Source organism: Anolis carolinensis, chromosome 3, assembly GCF_035594765.1.
Source record: "Anolis carolinensis isolate JA03-04 chromosome 3, rAnoCar3.1.pri, whole genome shotgun sequence".
Classification (NCBI taxonomy): domain Eukaryota; kingdom Metazoa; phylum Chordata; class Lepidosauria; order Squamata; family Dactyloidae; genus Anolis; species Anolis carolinensis.
The window spans coordinates 288,781,849-288,805,053 of record NC_085843.1 but is presented as its reverse complement, the minus strand read 5'-3'; the positions used below and the strand labels follow the sequence as shown (position 1 = coordinate 288,805,053).

Genomic DNA, 23,205 nt, shown 5'->3' with positions numbered 1-23,205 from the left:
CTCTAACCCCGATAGGCAGATTGGCACTACCAGCATGCGTTTGTCTTGACTCACCAGCCTCTCCGGAGATTCTGGGGCTCGCACCTCCTCCTCCGCTCGTCTCCCGGCTGCTGGCTTGGGCTTTGGGGGCTTTGGCGGCTCCCCCTTCCGGGCCCAACATTCTGCTGCTCGATGGCCCGTCTTCCCACATACAAAGCATCCCGGCTTGGGTCTGTTGTCGTCTCCTTTGAAGGGGATCCCCGGCCTCCCTCCCGGCCTTTCCTGCTTCCTCGTTTCTCCTCGACCCCTCGCCACCGGTCTTTGCTGGCCGCCGCCGCCGCCGCTCCGGAACCGCTTTACTTGGGCCAGGGTGGATTCGACGCGCCCTGCCAGTTGTATCCAGCCCTGAAGTGTTTCTGGGTCGTCTCTGTGCGCTGCCCAACTAAAAACCTCGGGGCGTAGTCCCTCTTTGAATATCTCCACTTTGGTCACTTCAGACCACTCTGGCACCCTTTCCGCGAGATGGAGGAATTCCTCTGCGTACTCGGGCACCGTTTTGTCCCTCTGCTTTATTCCTTTAAGCTGGTCTCGAGCCCTCAATTGCTCTAGCCGGTCTCTGAACCGGTTTTCCAGTGCGGCGAGGAAGCGGGGCACTGACCTCAAGCACGGGTCGCGTCTGGCATGTAGTTGCACATACCAGCTGGCCGCTCCCCTCTTTAGTGTGTTGCCGATGGCCCGAACCATGCTTCCTTCGGAGGGGAATGTGTGTGCATTGTCCTCCATGTATCCCCTGATTCCAATGAGGAAAAAGTTCAGTTCAGATGATTCCCCTCCGTATTCCAGTTTGAGCTCTTCCCTCCTCGGCATCCATTCTGCGGCCCGTTGATGCTGTCTGGGAGGCATGGGGAAGGGTTGCATCGGGTTTCCTTGGACGGCCCCTTTGAACACGCCGCGCCCCATCCCGGCGGTCGTTCCCCACGGCTCCCGAAATTCTGCCGCTGCTGTCGGCCCTTCTGCCCATCCGAATGCGGGCCTCGCTGTAGCCCCCGCCCCTCGCCTTCCTTCGTCGTACGGCACATCCTCCTCCTCTTCCTGGATCTCCGGCTCCTCTCCGCCTTCCTCTGCTAATCCACTGGACCCGATTCCTGGTCCCAGTGGTCTTTCCACCCCGACGCCCATTCGGGGGGTTGGGAGTCCTGTTGGAGTTGGCGGCCTCAGAGTTCCCAGAGCTTGCTGGCGCTCCACCTCGCGCGCCATTCTGTCCCGGAACTCCAGTTCCTGCCAGTATTCCTCATCCCCCTCGCCCCTTGCCGCCACGGGGCTCTGCGTTGAGGCGCGCTGGCCCCTCTGGCTCCAAGCCTCTTCTTTACTTGGCTCTCTCTCGGCGCCATATCGGGTGGGCTCCTTCTGGAGATTCTCTTCCAATAGTGGCACCAATCTCCCCACGGTTTCCGACAGCCTGGATAAGTTAGTTTCCAGGATGGATAACCGCAGAGCCACGGTCTCCGGCATGCTTCCTCCAGATCCCCAACTGGTTTCTGCAGCCGCCGAGACGCCTCTTCCTCCTCTGGGAATCCTCTGGGTCACGCCGTTCGGCCTGGGGTACCCCGTAGAGGAAGCTATAGCTTGCAGTGTTTCTTCCCCCAACGGCCGGGCCCCTGGCAAAGGCCTTCCTGCTCCATTTGGGCTTTGATCGCCTTCTCCACTCATTATCACTTCACTGCGAATCCGCAGGAGGGTGAGAACGGGATTCCCGACTTAAATGTCAGGCTCACTTCAAAGGACCAGTCTGAACGCAGATCAGAGATAGCTGCTCTCAAATCCAATCTTTATTGAAGAATACATGACTTTGGAAAAGTCGGGAATGACCTAATGTTAACATACAATCATTTTTATCACCTCTGTCGTAACGTCACACCACACGTAAATATCATCACCAAATCCCACCCCCTGTATCACATTTCTATTATTCCCACACATTCTACCAATTATAATTGTTTATACTTTCAACCCCGAGTTCCCAGGCTCTTCTATCTTCTTCTGCCAGGTGCTTCCAAGAGACATCCGGAATTATTTATGTTATGACTCCAAGTCCAGGGCTTGGAAATTCAGCCCTGGGACTTGGTTCCATGACATCTGATCACATGGTCTACAGTCCGTCCGTCCCCACAACCTCAATAAACAAAGAGTTAAGGGAAAACTGCATATCAATATACACATATACAATATAGTAAGCAATCTGAATTCTATACATAATAAATAACGTATAGAAGATTGTTATTTCCAACACGGTATGCTTCATGGAGCCCCAAGAACCGCTGCTGTCATACCACATTTACTTCTATGCCTCCGTGATCTGGAAATCGTGAGTGGTGGTTTCACAGCCTTCTCTGTGAAACCATAGCCTTCTCTGAAACACAACTTCTAGTCATTCCAGAGTATTCAGCCGTGGTGGTTGAGGTGGAGTCAGTTCACACTCATTTCACAGTGTAAATGTACCCCAGGTCAGGGAAGCGTTTGAGAAGCAGAGAACATTTGGGACCTTTTAGAGAGCACTTGAAAAGGCATCCAGCACTTGGAATGATGGAATCCTAGAGTTGGAAGAGACCTGGTGGGCCACCCAGTCCAACCCCATTCCCAATGCCAAGAAGCAGGAAAATCACATTCAAAGCACACCCCACAGGTTTCAGTTTACTTAGGATTTCCTTTTGAGAGGCCAGGCTTATAGGCTTGTGTTTTTATTTAATACACGAGGGAAGACTGTTGATCTGCTTTCCCCTTTTCATTCTGTTTTGCCAAGCTTAGTATGGCATATTCTATGGAAGGATTGCGAGGCATATTCTATGGAAGGATTGCCCCAAGTTGATGCTCATTTTCCCCGGGTTGGGATTTATTGTATTGGTCACTTTAAAGAACCTGTATGAAAGGCCTGTGTTTCTCTAGCTCTTCTTCAGATGCTAAAAATATTCCCCTGGACAAAGGACAAGGACAAAGGCCTGGCTCCACAGAAAGGTTTTAATTTGCGAACAAAAGGCCAGTAAGGAGGTGACCGGTTGTGCCTCATTAGGGAAAGAGTTCCAGAGCCGCGGGGCCACCACCACAAAGCCCCCCCCTCTCGTTCCCACCAAATGCGCCTGTGATGATGGTGGGACCGAGAGAAGGGCCTAGCCTGGGGATCTCAGGGCTCGAGAGGGTTGGTAGGAGATACGGTCCCTCAAGTAGGCTGGGTCCGAACCATATAGGGCTTTGTAGGCTAAAGCCAGTACCTTGAATTGCCCCCGGAAACAAACTGGGAGCCAGTGTAGCTGCTTCAGGAGCAGAGTAGTTCTTTCTCTCTATCCCGCTCCCATAAGCACTCTAGCTGCCGGCCTTTGAACCAGTTGAAGTTTCCAAATGCTCTTCTGGGGCAGCCCCACGTAGAGCGCATTACAGTAATCTAGCCTGGATATGACTAAGGCGTGTACTACCATGGCCAGATCAGGCTTTCTTAAGGCATGGCCATAGCTGGCGCTTGAGTTTTAGCTCTGTGAAGGCCCTCCTGGCCACCACTGACACCTGGGCCTCCAGGGTCAGCAATGAGTCCAGGAGGACCCCACCCAGACTGCAAACCTGTGCCTTCAGGGGGAGTGTGACCCCATCCAGCACATGATGCAACCCAGTACCCTGATCAGCCCGCGGTCACAGGTATCACTTTTGCCAAAGTAGGTGTGGAAAGTGAGGAAGACCCTCAACCATTGGTCAATTTTAGATAAGCCAAGATATATATTCTTTGTCATGGAGTCCCCAGATGGCGTAGTGGACTAAGTGACTTGAAGGTTGGGTTGCTGACCTGAAAGCTGCCAGGTTCGAATCCCACCTGGGGAGAGTGTGGATGAGCTCCCTCTATCAGCTCCAGCTCCATGCGGGGACATGAGAAAAGCCTCCCACAAGGATGGTAAAAACATCAAAACATCTGGGCGTCCCCTGGGCAACGTCCTTGCAGACGGCCAATTCTCTCACTCCAGAAGCAACTCCGGTTGCTCCTGACATGGAAAAAAAAATTCTTTGTCATGACCTTCTGGCACACAAACTAGTAAAATGTGGGCTAGACAAAACTACGGTTAGGTGGATCTGTAATTGGCTAAACGAACGAACCCAAAGGGTGCTCACCAATGCGTCATCTTCATCTTGGAAAGAAGTGGCGAGTGGAGTGCCGCAGGGCTCTGTCCTGGGCCCGGTTCTGTTCAACATCTTCATTAACGACTTAGACCAGTGATTCCCGAAGTGGGTGCTACTGCCCCCTGGTGGGCGCTGCAGTGATTCAGGGGAGCGGTGATGGCCACAGGTGCATTTGGGGGCAGGGCCAGGGGAGGGGTGGGGCCTCTTCCCAGATCCCGAGACAGGGCTGATCACCTGAGGCACCTGTTAGGACACACAGGGGGCGGAGCTAGAGGAGTGGGCGTGGCTTCTTCCCAAGAGCCTGAGACAGGGCTGAGAATCTATACCTCTCCTGAGGCGCTTGTTGGGACACAGAGGGCGGAGCTAGGGAAGGGGGCGGGGCCTCTTCCTGAGAGCACGAGACAGGGCTGAGCCTCTATACCTCTCCTGAGAGGCCTTTTAGGACTAAAGGGCCAGGCTAGAGGCAGGGGCGGAGCCTCTTCCCAAGAGCGCAAGACAGGGCTGAGCCTCTGTATACTTCCCCTGAGGCGCTTGTTAGAACATGGGGGCGGAGTATAGCGGTTCAGCCCCGTCAGGCACTTGAGAGGATGCCCCGCCCCCTCCTCTAGCCCCGCCTCCTGTGTCCTGGCAGACGCCGCAGGACAGGGATAGAAGCTCAGCCCGTGTGATGACTCATGGGCCATGTAGTCCCGTTCCTGATACTATTGAGGCAGATGAAGAGGAAAACTTGGGTTTCCCACCGTTTCAGCCAGAAGTGGAGCCCTTGCACCTGCAAGATGTTTGCCCACCAGAAGTCAGCCAAACAAGCCTTGAGCAGAAATCTCCCCCATTTTCTCGCCGGGATTATTATAATCAAGATAGAAGCGCTCGGGAGGCGACTCGCAGGAGTGCCAGGATAGCTGCCAGACAATTAGCTGATTAAGTCTGTTTCCCTTGGGAAACTTTAAGGAGTCATGCATCTGGACACAGTATGGGTTTCGTTTCTTGTTCCCCAGGGAAAGTGTGCCTTGGCGGGAAAACAAGATCCTATATAGGTGTTTGGCCGCAAAGAAATCCTTGCGGAGTCAATTCGTCAGCTTCGGGAGTGATTTCGTGTGTAGACTACGCAACTCCAGTTCCATGTTTCCAGGACCTTGTTCTCGTCCCAGCCTTGCCTTGCTCCCTGGACCTCGCCACGGAATTCGCCACGGACCCTATTCTTGTTCCTTGCTTTTGTTGTCTTGAACCAAGCCTTGTTTGCCAAGAAACTAGTTTGCTTCCAGCCTTGTTTGTCAAGTTCCATGGACTAAAGGACCTTGTCATTTCCCCTCACTTTGCTTGACAAAGTGTGTGTTTCGGTTAATGGATTACAACTTTGGACCTTAATATCTCATATTGGACATTGTCTCCTTGGACTATATTTGACCTTTTCTGGAAGGTCTACTTCTGAACTATATTCTTCACTTGTTTTTACTGACTTTATATATTCCTTTAATAAAGATATTAGATAGATTCTGGCCTCTGCGCATGGTTATTGGTGCTCTGCAGCCTGGGTCCTGACAGCCCGGCCTCACAGCTCGTAACTCCGCCCATCCCAGTCCTGGCCGCCCATTGGTGGACCCGCCCACCTCCCCTCGCAGTCCTGCATCCTGGACTAAGGGGGAGGCTCAACCCCGCCCTCTTGAGCAGGAGCCACGCCCACACCTCTAAGCCACGCCCCCTTTCAAGGGGGCGCTGAGTCATATTTTTTCTGGAAAGGGGGTGGCCGGCCAAATAAGTTTGGGAACCACTGCCTTAGACGAAGGGTTAGAAGGCATGATCATCAAGTTTGCAGATTGGGAGGGATAGCCAACACTTCAGAAGACAGGAGCTGAATTCAAAATGATCTTGACAGTCTAGAGAGATGGGCCGAAACTAACAAAATGAAGTTCAACAGGGACAAATGCAAGATACTTCACTTCGGCAGAAAAAATGGAATGCAAAGATACAGAATGGGGGACTCCTGGCTTGACAGCAGTACATGTGAAAAAGACCTTGGAGTCCTTGTGGACAACAAGTTAAACATGAGCCAGCAATGTGATGTGGCAGCGAAAAAAGCCAACGGGATTCTGGCCTCATCAATAGGGGAATAGTGTCTAGATCCAGAGAAGTCATGCTCCCCCTCTATTCTATTCTGCCTTGGTCAGACCACACCTGGAATCACACTGCGTCCAATTCTGGGCACCGCAGTTGAAGGGAGATGTTGACAAGCTGGAAAGCGTCCAGAGGAGGGAAACTAAAATGATCAAAGGTCTGGAGAACAAGCCCTATGAGAAGTGGCTTAAAGAACTGGGCATGTTTAGCCTGCAGAAGAGAAGGCTGAGAGGAGACATGATAGCCATGTACAAATATGTGAGGGGAAATCAGACTAGGACACGGAACAATGGCTTCAAACTACAGGAAAGGAGATTCCGTCTGAACATCAGGAAGAACTTCCTCACGGTGAGAAGGGCTGTTCACCAGTGGAACTCTCTCCCCCGGACTGTGGTGGAGGCTCCTTCTTTGGAGGCTTTGAAGCAGAGGCTGGATGGCCATCTGTCGGGGTACTTTGAATGAGATTTCCTGCTTCTTGGCAGAATGGGGTTGGACTGGATGGCCTGTGAGGTCTCTTCCAACTCTATTATTCAATGATTCTATGATTCTATGGTTTGCTGCTTCATGTTTTACAGCGGCCATTGCATAGTACAGACCTTTTTGGATATGTACGGCTGTTTGCCTTCTCATAGCTATGGTGAAAATAAACTTTGCTTTTTGCATCCCTCACCAGACTGGGGTTTCTGCCTGATTTCCCTCCTGAGCCAGGACCCATTGAAGGTAATTGTCTTACAGGAGTACTTCCGTCTTGTCCGAGTTCAATTTCAACCTGTTTCAACCTGTTCAACCTCATCTAGTCCATCACAGCTGGTTCCCCTTTCTTCCTTCTACCATTCATTCTTTTCTCCCTCTCCTTTCTTCTTTCTTTCTAGTTGATTCCCTTCTTTTTAAAGAATTAGTGATTGCCTTTGCTGATATCTGTGTATGCGACTGTGACCCCAATGTCTTCATTTCATGGTATTATGATATTCAACATGACCTATGAAGGGAAAGGGGAAACATCTTGGAGATAAAAAAGGTTTCTGCCTTTCATCCTTGTTTTGCTTCTTTCTTAACCAGGGAAATGAATATTCTGTGGGATAAGAAAACCAATTATAAATATTATATAATTCATTAACAGGAATAAACTTTGCTGAACTGTTTTTATCTCACTTACAGATAAAGGGAAAAAGAAGAATCAAGTATCTGTATTCCAATTAACTACTCATATCGTTGTTGACATGGAGAAAGTGTATAAATGCCTGGAGCATGGAAAGAGTTCCACTCGGAAGGATCATCTGCAGAAACATGAAAGGACTCACACTGGAGAGAAATGCTATGAATGCCTGGAGTGTGGAAAGAACTTAACTAGCAGTAAAGGTTTACATTCACATCAAAGGACTCACACCGGGGAGAAACCCTATAAATGCCTGGAGTGTGGACAGAGCTTCCGTCAGAGTGCACATTTACATTCGCATCAAAGGACTCACACTGGGGAGAAACCCTATAAATGCCTGGAGTGTGGAAAGAGCTTCATTCGAGGTTTGGCTCTACAAATACATAATACGACTCACACTGGAGAGAAACCCTATGAATGCCTGGATTGTGGAAAGAACTTTGCTAGCAGTGGAGGATTACGTTCACATCAAAAGACTCACACTGGGGAGAAACCCTATACTTGCCTTGAGTGTGGACAGAACTTTGCTCATAGTTCAGGTCTACGTGGACATCAAAGGACTCACACTGGGGAGAAACCCTATACATGCCTGGAGTGTGGAAAGAGCTTCACTTATAGTTCAGGTCTACGTGGACATCAAAGGACTCACACTGGGGAGAAACCCTATACATGCCTTGAGTGTGGACAGAACTTCACTCAAAGTTCAACTCTACTTTCACATCAAAGGACTCACAGTGGGGAGAAACCATATACGTGTTTGGAATGTGGGCAGAGCTTCACTGATAGTTCAAGTCTACATAAACATCAAATGACTCACACTGGAGAGAAACCCTATGCATGCCTGGAGTGTGGAAAGAGTTTCTCTAAGTGTGCAAATCTACATAGACATAAAAGGACTCACACTGGAGAGAAACCCTATAAATGTCTGGAGTGTGGACAGAGCTTTGCTCATAGTACAGTTCTACGTTCCCATCAATGGACTCACACTGGAGTGAATCCCTTTACATGCCTGGAATGTGGAAAGAGCTTCACTGATAGTTCAGGTCTTTATAGACATCAAAGCATTCACACTGGAGTGAAACCTTATACATGCCTGGAGTGTGGACAGAGCTTCACTCGTAGTTCAAGCCTACATAGTCATCAAAGGACTCACACTGGGGAGAAACCCTATACATGCCTGGAGTGTGGACAGAGTTTCACTCATAGTTCAAGTTTACGTTCACATCAAAGGACTCACACTGGTGAGAAACCCTATACATGCCTGGAGTGTGGACAGAGTTTCACTCATAGTGCAAGTCTACGTTCACATAAAAAGAATCATACTGGGGAGAAACCCTACAGATGCCCAGATTGTGGAAAGAGCTTCAAGGATAGTTCAAGTCTACATAGACATCAAAGGATTCACACTAGGGAGAAACCCTATAAATGCCTGGAGGTTGGACAGAACTTCACTCAGAGTGCCAATCTACATTTGCATGAAAGGACTCATACTATGGGAAAACCCTATGAATGCCTGGAATGTGAAAATAGCTTCACTGATAGTTCAGGTCTTTATAGACACCAAAGCATTCACACTGGGGATAAACCCTATACATGCCTGCAGTGTGAAAAAAGCTTCACTCATAGTTCAAGTCTATGTAGACATCAAAGGACACACACTGGGGAGAAACCCTATACATGCCTGGAGTGTGGAAAGAGCTTCACTTATATTTCAAATCTACGTACACATCAAAGGACTCACACTGGGGAGAAACCCTATACATGCCTGGAGTGTGGACAGAGCTTCACTCATAGTTCAAGTCTACGTAGACATCAAAGGACTCACAGTGGTTAGAAACCCTATACATGCCTGGAGTGTGGAAAGAGCTTCAATGTCAGTGGAAGTCTACATGAACACCAAAGGGCTGACACTGGGGAATAACCTTATTGCCTGGAGTGTGGAAAGAGCTTTGCTTGTAGCTTAAGTTTATCTTCGCATCAAAGAACTCACATAGAATCATAGAATAGTAGAGTTGGAAGAGACCTCATGGGCCATCTAGTCCAACCCCCTGCTAAGAAGCAGGAAATCGCTGGGAAGAAACTGGGAAGAAACCCTATACATGCCTGGAGTGTGGACACAGTTTCATTCATAGTACACGTCTAAATTCACATTAAAGGACTCACATGAGGGAGAAACCCTATAAACACATGGCATGTGGAGAGCTTCTCTGAGACTTGAAATCTACATAGACATAGAGTTCACATTGGAGAAAACAGTGGTATTTGACCCCATAAAGACTGCAAGAGAGAGCTTTCCAAACTTTTCATGTTGGTGACATACTTTTTAGACTTACATCCTTTCGCGGCACAATACTTGAGTTTAATTAGGAAACTGGATGTTAAAACAACCCAATTTGTTTGTGAAACTTCTTGTGGTTCATCACAAACATCGTTATCATCCGATTTTATGTTCTTATTTAGAAACTTGCCCATTTTAGTGGTAATTACTGCAACTCAGTCAACATAGGGTTGTTGTATGTCTTTCGGGCTGTGTGGCCATGTTCCAGAAGCATTCTCTCCTGACGTTTCGCCCACATCTATGGCAGGCATCCTCAGAGGTTGTGAGGTACCTCACAACCTCTGAGGATGCCTGCCATAGATGTGGGCGAAACGTCAGGAGAGAATGCTTCTGGAACATGGCCACACAGCCCGAAAGACATACAACAACCCTGTGATCCCGGCCATGAAAGCCTTCGACGACACATCAGTCAACATATTGTGCAAATAACAAAAGTTATAACAATCCTTATACTTGAACACACCCGGACTCCACTTCTGTAGTGATTAAACCTCTCTGGGTGTTTTCAAACTGACTGGATAGCCTTCACCAGGTGCTCTGACTGTCTTCCTGGCTGGGAGTCTGGAGTCTCCTCTGGAGGTTTTTGAGCTGAGGTTGTCTGGCTGTCTGTGGGGAGGGCTTTGACTGTGCCTAGCTGAAAGGGGTTGGACTGGATGCCCTTTTGGGGGTCTCTTCCGGCGGGGGTGGGGGGAAGCAGACTGCAGGCGGGGCCTGCAGACTACAGCCGACCCACGCATGTGTCATGGCACGCAGTTTGGAAAGCTCTCATCCAAAACATACAAAGGCAGCGATCGTTAACGTTGAAAAATGAGAAGATAATGTTGGGATAATTATCATGTTGTGGTTCCTTTGCAGAAAGGGCCGGAAGTATTGGACACCAGTGCTTACAATGCTGGACGAAAATGATCAAGGCTCCCTTTACAATGGGACCAAGATATAATCCCTGCAGCAAGCATCGCTCTCCGCAGAGGTGGACAAAGTGACTCTGCCCATCACAGAGACATCCTTGATCAACTTCAAGAAAGATTGGGACTTCTTGATGCCCTTTTCACAACACCAACAGGGACAAATGACAGAAGTCAGGGTTGTATATTTTCCAGGCTGTATGACCATGTCCCAGAAGTATTCTCTCCTGACGTTTCGCCCACATCTATGGCAGGCATCCTCAGAGGTTGTGAGGTATGGGTGAAACGTCAGGAGAGAATACTTGAGGAACATGGCCATACAGCCCGGAAAACATACAACAACCCTGTGATCCCGGCCATGAAAGCCTTCGACAACACGACAGTTGTCAGATTGGTTGCCCAAAGCTTTGTCTAAGGGGAGTTGAAGAATGAGAGAGAATCCACGCAGTGTGAGGTGCTTAGGCATAGGCCTAGGTCTGTTCCTTCATTTATATCTATATAGGCGTGCTTTATTCGTGTGGGTTTTTTCTGATTTATTTTTGTAGTTGTGGCAGCCAAGAGAGTGATGCAGCAGCAAAAAATGCCACTGCAATTCTGAGTTTAGTGTCCACAGAGAAGTAATATAGGCTATGCATTGACAGTAGCCATATACACACACACACACACGTACACAGACAAAAATAGAATCAGAGAGTTGGAAAAGACCTGGTGGGCCATCCAGTCCAACCCCATTCTGCCAAGAAGCAAGAAAATTGCATTCAAAGCATCCCGACAGATGGCCACCCAGCTCTTGTTTCAAAGCTCCCAAAGAAGAGCCTCCACCACACTCCACACGGGGCAGAGAGAGAGAGAGAGAGAGAGAGAGAGTTCCACTGGTGAACAGCCCTTCTCACAGTGAGGAAGTTCTTCCTCGCGTTCAGGTGGAATCTCCTTCCTTTCCCGTAGTTTGAAGCCCTTGTTCCATTGCACCCTAGTCTCCAGGGCAGCAGAAAGGAAGCTTCCCCTCTCCTCCCGATGACTTCCCCTCACATATTTGTACATGGCCCTCATCATGTCTCTTCTCAGCCTTCTGTTCTGTTCTAACCATGCCTCTTTCAGCCGCTCCTCATAGGGCTTGTTCTCCAGACCCTTGATCCTTGGAGTCGCCCTCCTCTGGACACATTCCAGCCTGGAGTCAACATCTCCCTTCAATTGCAGAATGGGACACAGTGTGATTCCAGGTAAAGTGGTCTGAACAGGGCAGGATAGAAGGGGTGGGGGGCAGATTGACTTCCCTGCATCTAGACTCTCGACTCCTATTGATGCAGGCCAACATCCCATTGGCTTTTTAAGCTGCCGGCTCATGTTCCCCTTCCTTGGCACAAGGACTCCCCAAGATCTTTTCCACACGTCCTGCTGTCAAGCCAGGCATCGTTATTCTGTCTCTTTGCCTTTCATTTTTTCTGCCTAAGTGGAGCATCTTGCATTTGTCCCTGTTGAGGTTCATTTTGTTAGTTTGTCCAATCATTTCTCTAATCTGTTAAGATCATAGAATCATAGAATAGTAGAGTTGGAAGAGACCTCATGGGCCATCCAGTCCAACCCCCTGCCAAGAAGCAGGAAATCGCTTCATTTTGAATTCTGCTCCTGTCTTCTGGAGTTTTAGCTATCCCTCCCAATTTGGTGTTATCTGCAAACTTGATGATCATGCCTTCTGACCCTGCATCTAACAACAACAACAGCAGCAACAACAACAATAACTTTATTTTTATATCCCACCTCCATCTCCCTGAAGGGACTTGGCGGCTTACATGGGAACAAGCCTGATCCAACAAAGATTAAAACCAAACACAAATTAAAACATATCTCAATAAAATCAATGACATAAAAACAGCATCCTCAACAGCCAATAGTCTGAGCAGTAATGGGTACTGAAATTCACGGGGAAGGGAATTGTGCAATCGAATTTCAGAACAGGGCTGGTGGGCAAAAATACAAGGGCCAATAATAAATTAGAAGTAAAAGAGCAATGTCATTTTAAAATGCTAAACCTATAGGAGGAAGGATAGGGACAAAGTGTGGGAACTGCTGGTAAATACAGTTGGGGGCTGAATATTCTATTCTGAATTTTATTAGGTCCCGCTTATTTGGGTATTTTAATCTGACGATGCTATCTCTATATTGCTGCTGCAGTTCCCCCACCTATGAAGTTGATTGAATTGTATTGGTGGTGGTTTGATATTGATATTATTACCTTATTGTGTTTTCACTTGTGTATATTGTGCAAATGTATTTATGTCGTTACTTCTGTGAACTATGTTGACCAGGCTTTGCCCCATGTGAGCCGCCCCAAGTCCCCACGGGGAAATGGTGGCGGGGTATAAATAAAGTTTTATTGTTTTATTATTATTTTATTGTATGACACAGCAAACAAGATAGATTATTATTATTATTATATCTTGTGAATTGCTTAATTGAAAGCACAATGGAACATCCACTTTTTAAGCTCTTTATGGAACATGGACAATGTGGGTGACAATCTAATCTTATTATACTGTGATTGTATTGTGTTACTGTTTTTATTGATGTAATACTGTTTTGGGCTTGTCCCAGTGTGTAAGCCACCCCGAGTCCTTCGGGAGATGGAGCGGAGTATAAATAAAGTATTATTATTATTATTATTATTATTATTATTATTATTATTATTATTATTTTATTATGACACAGCAAACAAGATAGATATGCTGGATTTCGTATCACAAAATCACAAGTCGAACACTTCCCAAGTGTCTAGGACTGTGTGATGTATTATTATTACTATTATTATTATTGACACAATGATGTTGTATGACACAGCAAACAAGATAGATATGCTGGATTTCGTATCACAAAATCACAAGTCGAACACTTCCCAAGCGTTTAGGACTGTGTGATGTATTTTCACATGATGCGCGCAGATCCCAGTAGGGTGGCCTTTTGCAGTTGGCAGATCGTGATTTTGTCAATGTCTATTGTTTCCAAATGCCGGCTGAGATCTTTTGGCACGGCACCCAGTGTGCCCATCACCACCGGGACCACCTGCACTGGTTTCTGCCAGAGTCTTTGCAGTTCAATCTTGAGGTCCTGAGAGCGGCTGAGTTTTTCCTGTTGTTTTTGGTCAATGCGACTGTCACCTGGGATGGCGACATCAATGATCCAAACCTTTTTCTCTTCCACAACTGTGAGGTCTGGTGTGTTGTGTTCCAGAACTTTGTCACTCTGGATTCAGAAGTCCCACAGTATATTTGCATGTTCATTTTCCAATACTTTTGCAGGTTTGTGATCCCACCAGTTCTTTGCTGCTGGGAGGTGGTCCTTGAGGCATAAGTTCCAATCAATCATTTGGGCCACATAGTTGTGCCTCTGTTTCTAGTCAGTCTGTGCAATTTTCTTACAGCAGCTGAGGATATGATCCATGGTTTCTTCAGCTTCCTTGCACAGTCTGCATTTTGGGTCATCAGCTGATGTTTTGATCTTGGCCTTAATTGAATATTATTATCTCCCTGGGGAGAGAGCTCCAGAGCCAGGGGGCCACCACCGAGAAGGTCCTCTCTCTTGTCCCCACCAAACGTGCTTGAGACGGAGGTGGAAGCGAGAGAAGGGCCTCCCCTGCAGATCTTGGTGCCGTGTGGGTTCATTGGGGACGATGCGATCGTGAAGATGGGCAGGTCCCAAACCATTTAGGGCTTTGTAGGTAATTACCTGCACCATGAATCGGGATCTGAGTTATTAATAAAGATGATGGACAGAACCGGGCCCAGGAGGGAACTCTGCTTCTGGCACTACGTTCACTTCTTCCCAGGAGGAAGACAGCGCATTGGGGAGACTCGCCCTCTGGGTTCGTTCACTTAACCCATTACAGCTCCACCCACCGCAGTGCTGCCCAGCCCACAGGTGACGTTTCTTTGCCAGAAGGTCAGAAGGGATGATGGTGACCACTCTTCCTCCTCCCCCACACACCACCTCAATGGTGTCCGTGCCCCCCCCCGACCTCAATGGTCTGCCTCCCCCCCCCCCCCCCGGGCGACAACAGGCGGGATGGGGCTCACATTGGGATGCTCTAGTTGGCTGTCAGTAATCCGGGAGCTACTCGGGAGTCTATCTTGCTTAGAATCTAAACATGGATCCTGCAGCGACGGAATGAGGGAGCAGTCAGGGGAACAAGAGCAGTGACGGTGAGCCGGAATCGGGAATGGGGGCTGGGCTGTGGCGCAGGCTGGAGAGCAGCCAGCTGCAATAAATCACTCTGACCAAGAGGTCATGAGTTCGAGGCCAGCCCGTGGCGGGGTGAGCACCCGACCATTCAAAATTAAAAATAGCCCCTGCTCGTTGCTGACCTAGCAACCCGAAAGATGGTTGCATCTATCAAGTAGGAAATTAAGGTACCACTTATATGTGGGGAGGCCAATTTAACTAATTGGCCAGGGGGTTGGACTGGACGGCCCCTGAGGTCATCTCTACTCTTCTAGGATTCTTTGATTCTAAGCCGAGGCCGCCGAGCCTTTGCCTGCCTTCCCGCCTTCCCCTTCGGCAGAGGAGGGGGCGGGGGCGGGGGGAGGAAAACGAGGCATCCCCGAAAATAAGGCCTCGCCTGTCTCTGGAACAAAAATTAATATAAGAAATCCAGGCGGGCCACCCCGTCCAGCCCCCTGCCCCTCCCTCTCTCTCTCTCTCTCTCTCTCTCTCTTTTTGGGGCGCCTGCCCGCGGCCGCCATCTTTGGGCCAGGCGGAAGTCGAGCGAGGCGGAGGCCTCGGTTCCCTAGAGAGGCGGAGGAGGACGTTCAAGCGGGGAGGCTTCCCCCTGAGCTCACTTCCGGAGGAGGAGGGGGAGGCGGGAAAGGCAAGGCCGTAATGGCGGCGGGAAGGAGAGGCCTTTCTGGGGAGAGAGGAGGACGGCGCCGGAGGACGAGGACGAGGAGGAGGAAGAGCAGCGAGCGAGGTGAAGGGCGGGGAGCGGGGCCCGGAGCCCGGAGCCGGCCGCTCTCCCTTCCGGGGCCCTCTCTCTCTGTCTGTCTATTTATTTCAAATGGAGGAAGGGACGATGTTTTTGCCAAAGGAGCGAAGGGCTGTGTTTCCACGATGAAAGCAACCTGGTGGGGAGGGGGAGGGGAGCACAAAGGGGTTCGGCCTCATGCAAACACTCGGAAGCCTGGAAGACCCCCCCCCCCAACAAACCAACCCCCAGCCTCTTCCCCACCGAACTGAGCAATTGAATAAAATCCACATGTTCTGCTTCGATCTGAGTTATATGGCAGTGTAGACCAGGCATGGGCAAACTTGGGCCCTCCCTCCAGGTGTTTTGGACTTCAACTCCCGCCATTCCTGGCAGGCTCAGGCCCCTTCCTCTTCCCTTTCCTTTTCTGCTTAAGCAGCTGGGGGGGGGGGGGGAAGGAAAGGGCACGAGACTGCTAGGAATGGTGGGAGTTGCAACCCCAAACACCTGGAGGGAGGGCCCGGGTTTGCCCGTGCCAGGTGTAGACCAAGAGCCCTTCCACACAGGCCCTCTCTCCCAGGATCTGATCCCAGGTTTTCTGCTCATCCCAGATTATCTGGCAGTGCAGACTCATATAATCCAGTTGAAAGCAGAGAACTTGGGATAGAGGGCCTGCCTGGAAGGACCCTTGGATAATCCAGTTCAAATCAGAATTTTCGTGTCTCAAAATGATGCGTGAAAGTGTGTCACCACCATTAAATAATTGGAAAGTCCTGATCTGGACATTAAAGGCCTATTGGTGCAGCTGAGAATTGTTTTGGGCTTTTTAGCTGCCACATGACACTGTTGGTTCACGTTCTCCTTGTCTCCTAAGACTCCGAGATCCCTTTCCCGTGAATTGTCATATAGGCTTTGTGCCTTTGGCTGGCAGGAGAACTTTTCTCTTCTTTTAATGTGTTCTGTGTTGTGTATTGTTTTGTAGGCAATCCCACTGCAGGCTCATTGGGTGGATACCGATCACTCTGGGACTGACACGCAACTGGCAGAGGGAGAGAGAGCCCCGAAGGACTGTGAGAGAGAGGACCACCCAGGACCATCTGGCTGGCGACCAGGCAGCCCCTGGGGGGAGCAGCGAATCAGCCTGGCCAAGAGGTGAGTTAAGTCTTGTTGTGTGAATGTCTTAGAATCATAGACTTGGAAGAGACCTCACGGGCCATCCAGTCCAACCCCCTGCCAAGAAGCAGGAAAATCACACTCAAAGCACCCCTGACAGATGGCCATCCAGCCTCTGCTTAAAAGCCTCCAAAGAAGGAGCCCTGACCACACTCCGGGACAGAGAGTTCCAGTGCCGAACAGTTCTCACAGTGAGGAAGTTCTTCCTAATGTTCAGGTGAAATTACAGTTTGTCTCTTGATTGTTATGTATTTTCCGGGCTTCTTCATGTTCCAGAAGAATTCTCCCCTGACGTTTCGCCCACATCTATGGCAGGCATCCTTAGAGGTTGTGCACAACCTCTGAGGATGCCTGCCATAGATGTGGGCGAAACACCCGGGGAGAATACTTCTGGAACATGGCCATACAGCCCAGAAAATACACAACAACCCTGTCATTCCAGCCATGAAATCCTTCGACAACATGGTTTATCTCTTGTTTGTTCCCTATTTTGTTTTCAGTTGTTTCTCCTGCATGCTTTGTTTTTATTCCAGTGTGCATGGAAACTGGGGCAGGGCGCAATACAAATGGTGCAGGGCAGAGGGAGATGCGTCACTGGGAGGCAGGAGGTCCCTATAGAGGGAGGGAGGAGAGAAAGGAGCTTAACACCCACCTCCTCTTCCACTCACGCTGCCCGCTTGGGGAACTCTTCACAAAAGCGAGACTAAATGTACTTCCATCAGAGCTGCTAAATGGCAGACTATTTGGTATCCCCTATTCCCAAAGATTATGCCCGTGCGGTGGAAATGAAATAGAATCATTAGAACACATCTTGTTGCAGTGCCGCTGTTACTCAGCCCAACGAGGTCAACTCATTCACCCAATCCTGACTCGATTGTCTGACCATGCCCCGCAAGGGAAGGTCAGATATCAGATGGAGGATAAGCACAATGAGGTGACCCTCACGGTGGCAAAGTTCCTTGCTGTGGCAGCAAGGCTCCGATCAGGGTATTATCTGACATTTTGCAGTTTTGTGTTTGTTAAGCAATCTTCCCGGTTTGACTGTTCTGTAAACTCTTGTATGTTGTTCACTTGACAGCTGTGGGTCCATGGACCGTAATAAAGTTATGAATGAATGTTGCTCATAGCTTTAAGATTAATCTGCGTTCAGGACACTTCTCATTATTTTAATGAGCTCTTGGTCCACCTTAAATTTTGCTTTTCTCTCCAACTTGGGAGGCGTGATCCAAATGAGTTATCCTGTGTCAGCCAGAGAAGCCCTGCTTGGACCCCCCTCCCCTTCCTCCTCTTTCTGAACAGCAGTATTTAATAAGGAGTGAACAGGAGCAGGTTTACATGCACAGGCTTTTCTCTTGTTCTCTTTTGCTTGTATCTCTTTTCATTTACTGTCTATCTCCGTTGTTACTTAGGATTTCCTTTTGGAAGCCAGGCGTAGAGAGAGATCCGTACACTTATTTAGCGTGCTTGGAGGGGCTGTATTATTCCCCCCCCCCTTTTCAGCCATGCTCAATTAGGTATTTGTGAGGCGGCTCCCATGGCAGGGTGCCGTTCCTTTGATTATTGCATCCCTGCAATTCTGGATGGAAAGCCTTGGTTTCTCTAGATTTCCTTCAGCTGCTGAAGATCTCTGAGACTGGCCTCCTCTCTTCCTCCTCCTCCTAAATGCTGTCCCTCCCTCCCTCTCCTTCTCTCATGAAGTCTCGTCCTATGCAATTTGATTCCTCTTGACAGAGGCTCCTGCTTTGCTACTATAAGCGATCGCTCCTGCCCCATGTCATGGTTTTATTCCAAGGTTGCAGGCTTGGTGGTCTTTCCAAAAACGACTGTAGAGACCTATTCTGGGTCCGCATGGTCTTTCTTTCCCAGGAGGACATACATTTCCAGGTGGAAGTCAGTCCCACCATGGGTTTGTTTGCGCGCCTTCTTCCTCTCGGTCCCTTTCGCCCTCCATTGTGCCTCTTCAAAATCCACAGCACTGGTTGGCACAGCTGACCTCCAGTCAGATGCTCAAGAACCAGGGCTTTTCAGTTCTCTCTGTGTGTTTATACCACATTTCAAGGTTCATTTTAAATCTTAAATAACCAACATTATTAAAAATTATTGAGCCCCCAGCGGTACAATGGGTTAAACCCTTGTGCCGGCAACAGGTCTGTGGTTCAGATCTGGGGAGAGTATGGATGAGCTCCCTCTGTCAGCTCCAGCTCTCCATGCAGGGACATGAGAGAAGTCTCCCACAACGATGGCAAAACATCAACATATCCAGGCAGCGCCCCTGGGCAACGTCCTTGCAGACGGCCAATTCTCTCACACCAGATGCTCCTTGCAGTTTCTCAAGTTAGTCCTGATATGAGGGAAAAAAATTAAGAACATGCTTCATTAAAAGATATTCCTACTAACTGCCAGTCAATGGTCTGCTACATTGTGAAAATTTGAAAGGTGAAGCTGTTAAAAGCTGAAAGCTTTCTCAGGCCCTCCTCTCTCATACCATTTATTTATTTTATTTATTTATTTACAGTATTTATATTCTGCCCTTCTCACCCAGAAGGGGACTCAGGGCGGATCACATTATACACATATAGGGCAAACATTCAATGCCCATATACACACAGAACAGAGACAGACAGACGCAGAGGCAATTTAACCTTCTCCTGAGGGGATGTTCAAAATCTGGCCACGGGAGAGCAGCTGCTTCATCATCCACTCTGACCGCACTTCCTCATTCCAACGTCGTAAATTAGTTAAATTTGCCTCCCCACTTTTTATAAGTGGTACCTTATTTCCTACTTGATAGGTGCAACTATCTTTCGGGTTGCTAGGTCAGCAACAAGCAGGGGCTATTTTTTTATTTTTAATTGACGGGTGCTCACCCCGCCACGGGCTGGCCTCGAACTCATGACCTCCTGGTCAGAGTGATTTATTGCAGCAGGCTGCTCACCAGCCTGCGCCACAGCCCGGCCCCTTTCCTTCCTCCTTCCACCCTTCCTTCCTTACCTCCCTCTTTCTCCTTCCCTCTTTCCTCCCTCCCTTCCCCATTCCCTTCCACCTTTCCTTCCTTCATTTTCCTTCCTCCTTTCCACCTGGGGAATGTTCGGCTGGGATAAGAGACGGTTGTGAGAGAATATGAGAGCCATGTTTCAAGATGTAAAACAGTGTCCCATTGAGGAGGAAGGAGCGGGAAAACTGACATTCTGCTGCTCTAGAAACCAAGGCACAAGGAGCAATTGTTTCAAATAGCAGGGGAAGAGATTTGACTGAAAAGATGAGGAAGAACTTCCTGGAGAGTGAGAAGCACAGAGGCTGCCTTCTCTGGAGGCCTTTCCGCAGAGGCTGTCTATCGGGAGTGCTTTGATTGTGCCTTCTTGCATGGCAGGGGGTCGGACTGGATGGCCCTTGGGGATCTCTTCCAGCTCCAGGATTCTAGGATTATATATCAGGAGTAAACAATTCGGTGTCTAATGGATGAAAACTTCTTTTCTGCCTGCCTGACTGCCTTTTATTCCTTTAGCCACATTTGTGTTCTACTTTCTTCTATCGTTTACTGCATTCTTTTCTTCTGCCCTCCCTTCTTTTCTTTCCTTTTTGGATTCGTTCCCTTCTTTTTAAATCATCATGGATTACTTTTGCTGGTATCTTTGTATGGGCCTGAGACCCTGATGTCTGTGTTTCTTGGTATTTCCATTTTCATCATGACCCATGAAAGGAAACGGGGGATAATGGAGGTAGAGAAGGTTTCTGGCTTTCACCCTTGATCTTTTGCTTCTTTTTGACTAGGGAAATGTGGAGATCACCCCTTGGAAGCAGTGAGGAAACCAATAATATAGAAAAAAGAAATCCTCTCAAAGTGATAATCTTCACAGGCAAGAAATAAAAAAACAAGAGTCAAGTCTCTGTACTGTAATTAAACACCCATATCATTGCTGACATGAAGCAGAAAACATCAAAATGCCTGGAGTGTGGAAAGAGCTTCACTGGCAGCAGAGGTTTACATTTACATCAAAGAACTCACACTGGGGTGAAACCCTATACATGCCTGGAATGTGGACAGAGCTTCACTCGTAGTTCAAGCCTACATAGTCATCAAAGGACTCACACTGGGGAGAAACCCTATACATGCCTGGTGTGTGGACAGAGTTTCACTCATAGTTCAAGTCTACATTCACATCAAAGGACTCACACTGGAGAGAAACCCTATGAATGTCTGGAGTGTGGAAAGAGTTTCATTCAGTGTGGAAATCTACAGAGACATAAAAGGACTCACACTGGAGAGAAACCCTATAAATGTCTGGAGTGTGGACAGAGCTTTATTGATAGTAGAGTTCTACGTTCGCATCAATGGATTCACACTGGAGTGAAACCCTATACATGCCTGGAGTGTGGACAGAGCTTCACTTGGTGTCAAAGTCTACGTTTACATCAAAAGACTCACACTGGGGAGAAACCCTATAAATGCTTGGTGTGTGGAAAGGGCTTCAGTCGGCGTGCAACTCTACATTCGCATCAAAGGATTCATACTGGGGAGAAACCATATACATGCCTGGAGTGTGGAAAGGGCTTCAGTCGGCGTACAAATCTACATTCGCATCAAAGGATTCATACTGGGGAGAAGCCCTATACATGCCTGGAGTGTGGAGAGAGCTTCACTTGGAGTCATAGTCTACGTTTACATCAACTGACTCACACTGGAGAAAACCCCTATGAATGCCTGGTGTGTGGAAAGGGCTTCAGTCGGCGTGCAACTCTACATTCGCATCAAAGGACTCACACTGGGGAGAAACCCTATACATGCCTGGAGTGTGGGAAGAGTTACAGTCAGCATGCAAATCTACATTCGCATCAAAGGACTCACACTGGGGAGAAACCCTATACTTGCCTAGAGTGTGGGAAGAGTTTCAGTCAGTGGGGAAATCTACATTCACATCAAAGGACTCACACTGGAGTGAAACCCTATAAATGTCTGGAATGTGGACAGACCTTTGCTCATAGTACAAGTCTACGTTCCCATCAATCAGTTCACACTGGAGTGAAACCGTATACATGCCTGGAGTGTGGAAAGAGCTTCACTCAGAGTGCCAATCTACATTTGCATCAAAGGACTCATACTGGGGAGAAACCCTATGAATGCCTGGAGTGTGGAAAAAGCTTCACTCAGCGTTATAATCTACATACACATAAAAGAACTCACACTGGAGAGAAACCCTATAAATGTCTGGAATGTGGAAAAAGCTTCACTCATCGTGCATATCTACATTCGCATCAAAGGACTCACACTGGGAAGAAAAATTATAAATCTCTGGAATGTAGAAAGAGCTTCACTGTCAGTGGAAATCTACATTCGCATCAAAGGACTCACACTGGGGAATAACCCTATTAATGCCTGGAGTGTGGAAATAGCTTCACTTATATCACATCAAAGGACTCACATGAGAGAGAAACACTATAAGCACATGGCATGTGGAGACTTGAAATTGTCATAGACAGAGATTTCACATTGGAGAAAACAGTGGTATTTGACCCCATAAATACTGCAAGAGAGAGCTTTCCAAACTTTTCATGTTGGTGGCACACTTTTTAGACTTGGTTTGGGACCCGCCTACCTTTGTGACCGCATCTCCCGCTATGAACCCACTCGTCCTCTTCGTTCATCCGATAGGGCCCTTCTTTCGCTCCCGCCACCATCCCAGGCTCGGTTGGCGGGGACGAGGGAGCAGGCCTTCTCTATTGTTGCTCCCCGGATCTGGAGTTCCCTTCCGGAGGAGATCCGGCAAGCACCCACCCTGGCTTCCTTCAAAAGGCTGCTTAAAACCTGGCTCTTCTGCTGCGCCTTTGGATAACCGAGCCTATAGCTATAGTAGTTGCACAGGCCATCTCTTTGACTTGAAACATTGCACTATATTCCTCTGCCCGAAATCATCTTAGAATATAACTGTATTTTAGTTCTAGTGGTCCCTCCAGGCCATCCTCTCCTCCATCCCAGTGGTCTTTTTTCTTTTTTCTTTGCAGATTCATGTTATTTGAGTGATTATATTCCTTCTGCTTATGTGATTGTTTTAGTCAATTGTTATGTTTTGTTTTTGTTTTTAATTCTTATAGCGTTTTATAGTGTTTTCAGTGTTTTATTGTACAATGTTTTATGCTGATTTTTTTGTTGGAAACCACCCTGAGTCCCTTTCGGGAGAGAGGGCGGTATACAAATAAACTTTTACTTACTTACTTACTTACTTACTTACTTACTTACTTGAATCCTTTTGCGGCACAATAATTCAGTTTAACTAGGAAACTGGAAGTTCAAACAACCCCATATAACATTTTTAACAGATCTATATATATAAAAGAGTGATGGCATCACGGCGACCCACAAAACAACAAAACTACAGGCCCCCTCGAAATTTGACAACACAACCCAGCATCCACGCCTCTAGGTTGATACAACAAA

General features: G+C 48.2%; 2 protein-coding genes across 2 annotated transcripts in view; both read left to right on the top strand.

Moving 5' to 3' along the window:
- The window catches only part of LOC100556932 (zinc finger protein 850), a 57,525-nt gene extending 47,555 nt beyond the window's left edge, over nt 1-9,970 (top strand). The window contains exon 3 of the mRNA XM_062976951.1: nt 7,408-9,970. Within this exon, the coding sequence (XP_062833021.1) occupies nt 7,470-9,239 (1,770 nt within the window). The 5' untranslated portion in view covers nt 7,408-7,469 and the 3' untranslated portion in view covers nt 9,240-9,970. The remainder of the gene's footprint in view (nt 1-7,407) is intronic.
- A 4,871-nt stretch (nt 9,971-14,841) lies between these two features.
- On the top strand, nt 14,842-22,986 carry LOC134297944 (zinc finger protein 420-like). The gene is made up of 3 exons (XM_062976952.1): nt 14,842-15,605; nt 16,582-16,751; nt 20,544-22,986. The coding sequence occupies exon 3, from the start codon at nt 20,695-20,697 to the stop codon at nt 22,132-22,134; it is 1,440 nt and encodes a 479-aa protein (XP_062833022.1). The 5' UTR covers nt 14,842-15,605; nt 16,582-16,751; nt 20,544-20,694; the 3' UTR covers nt 22,135-22,986.
- The last annotated feature ends 219 nt before the right edge of the window (nt 22,987-23,205 follow it).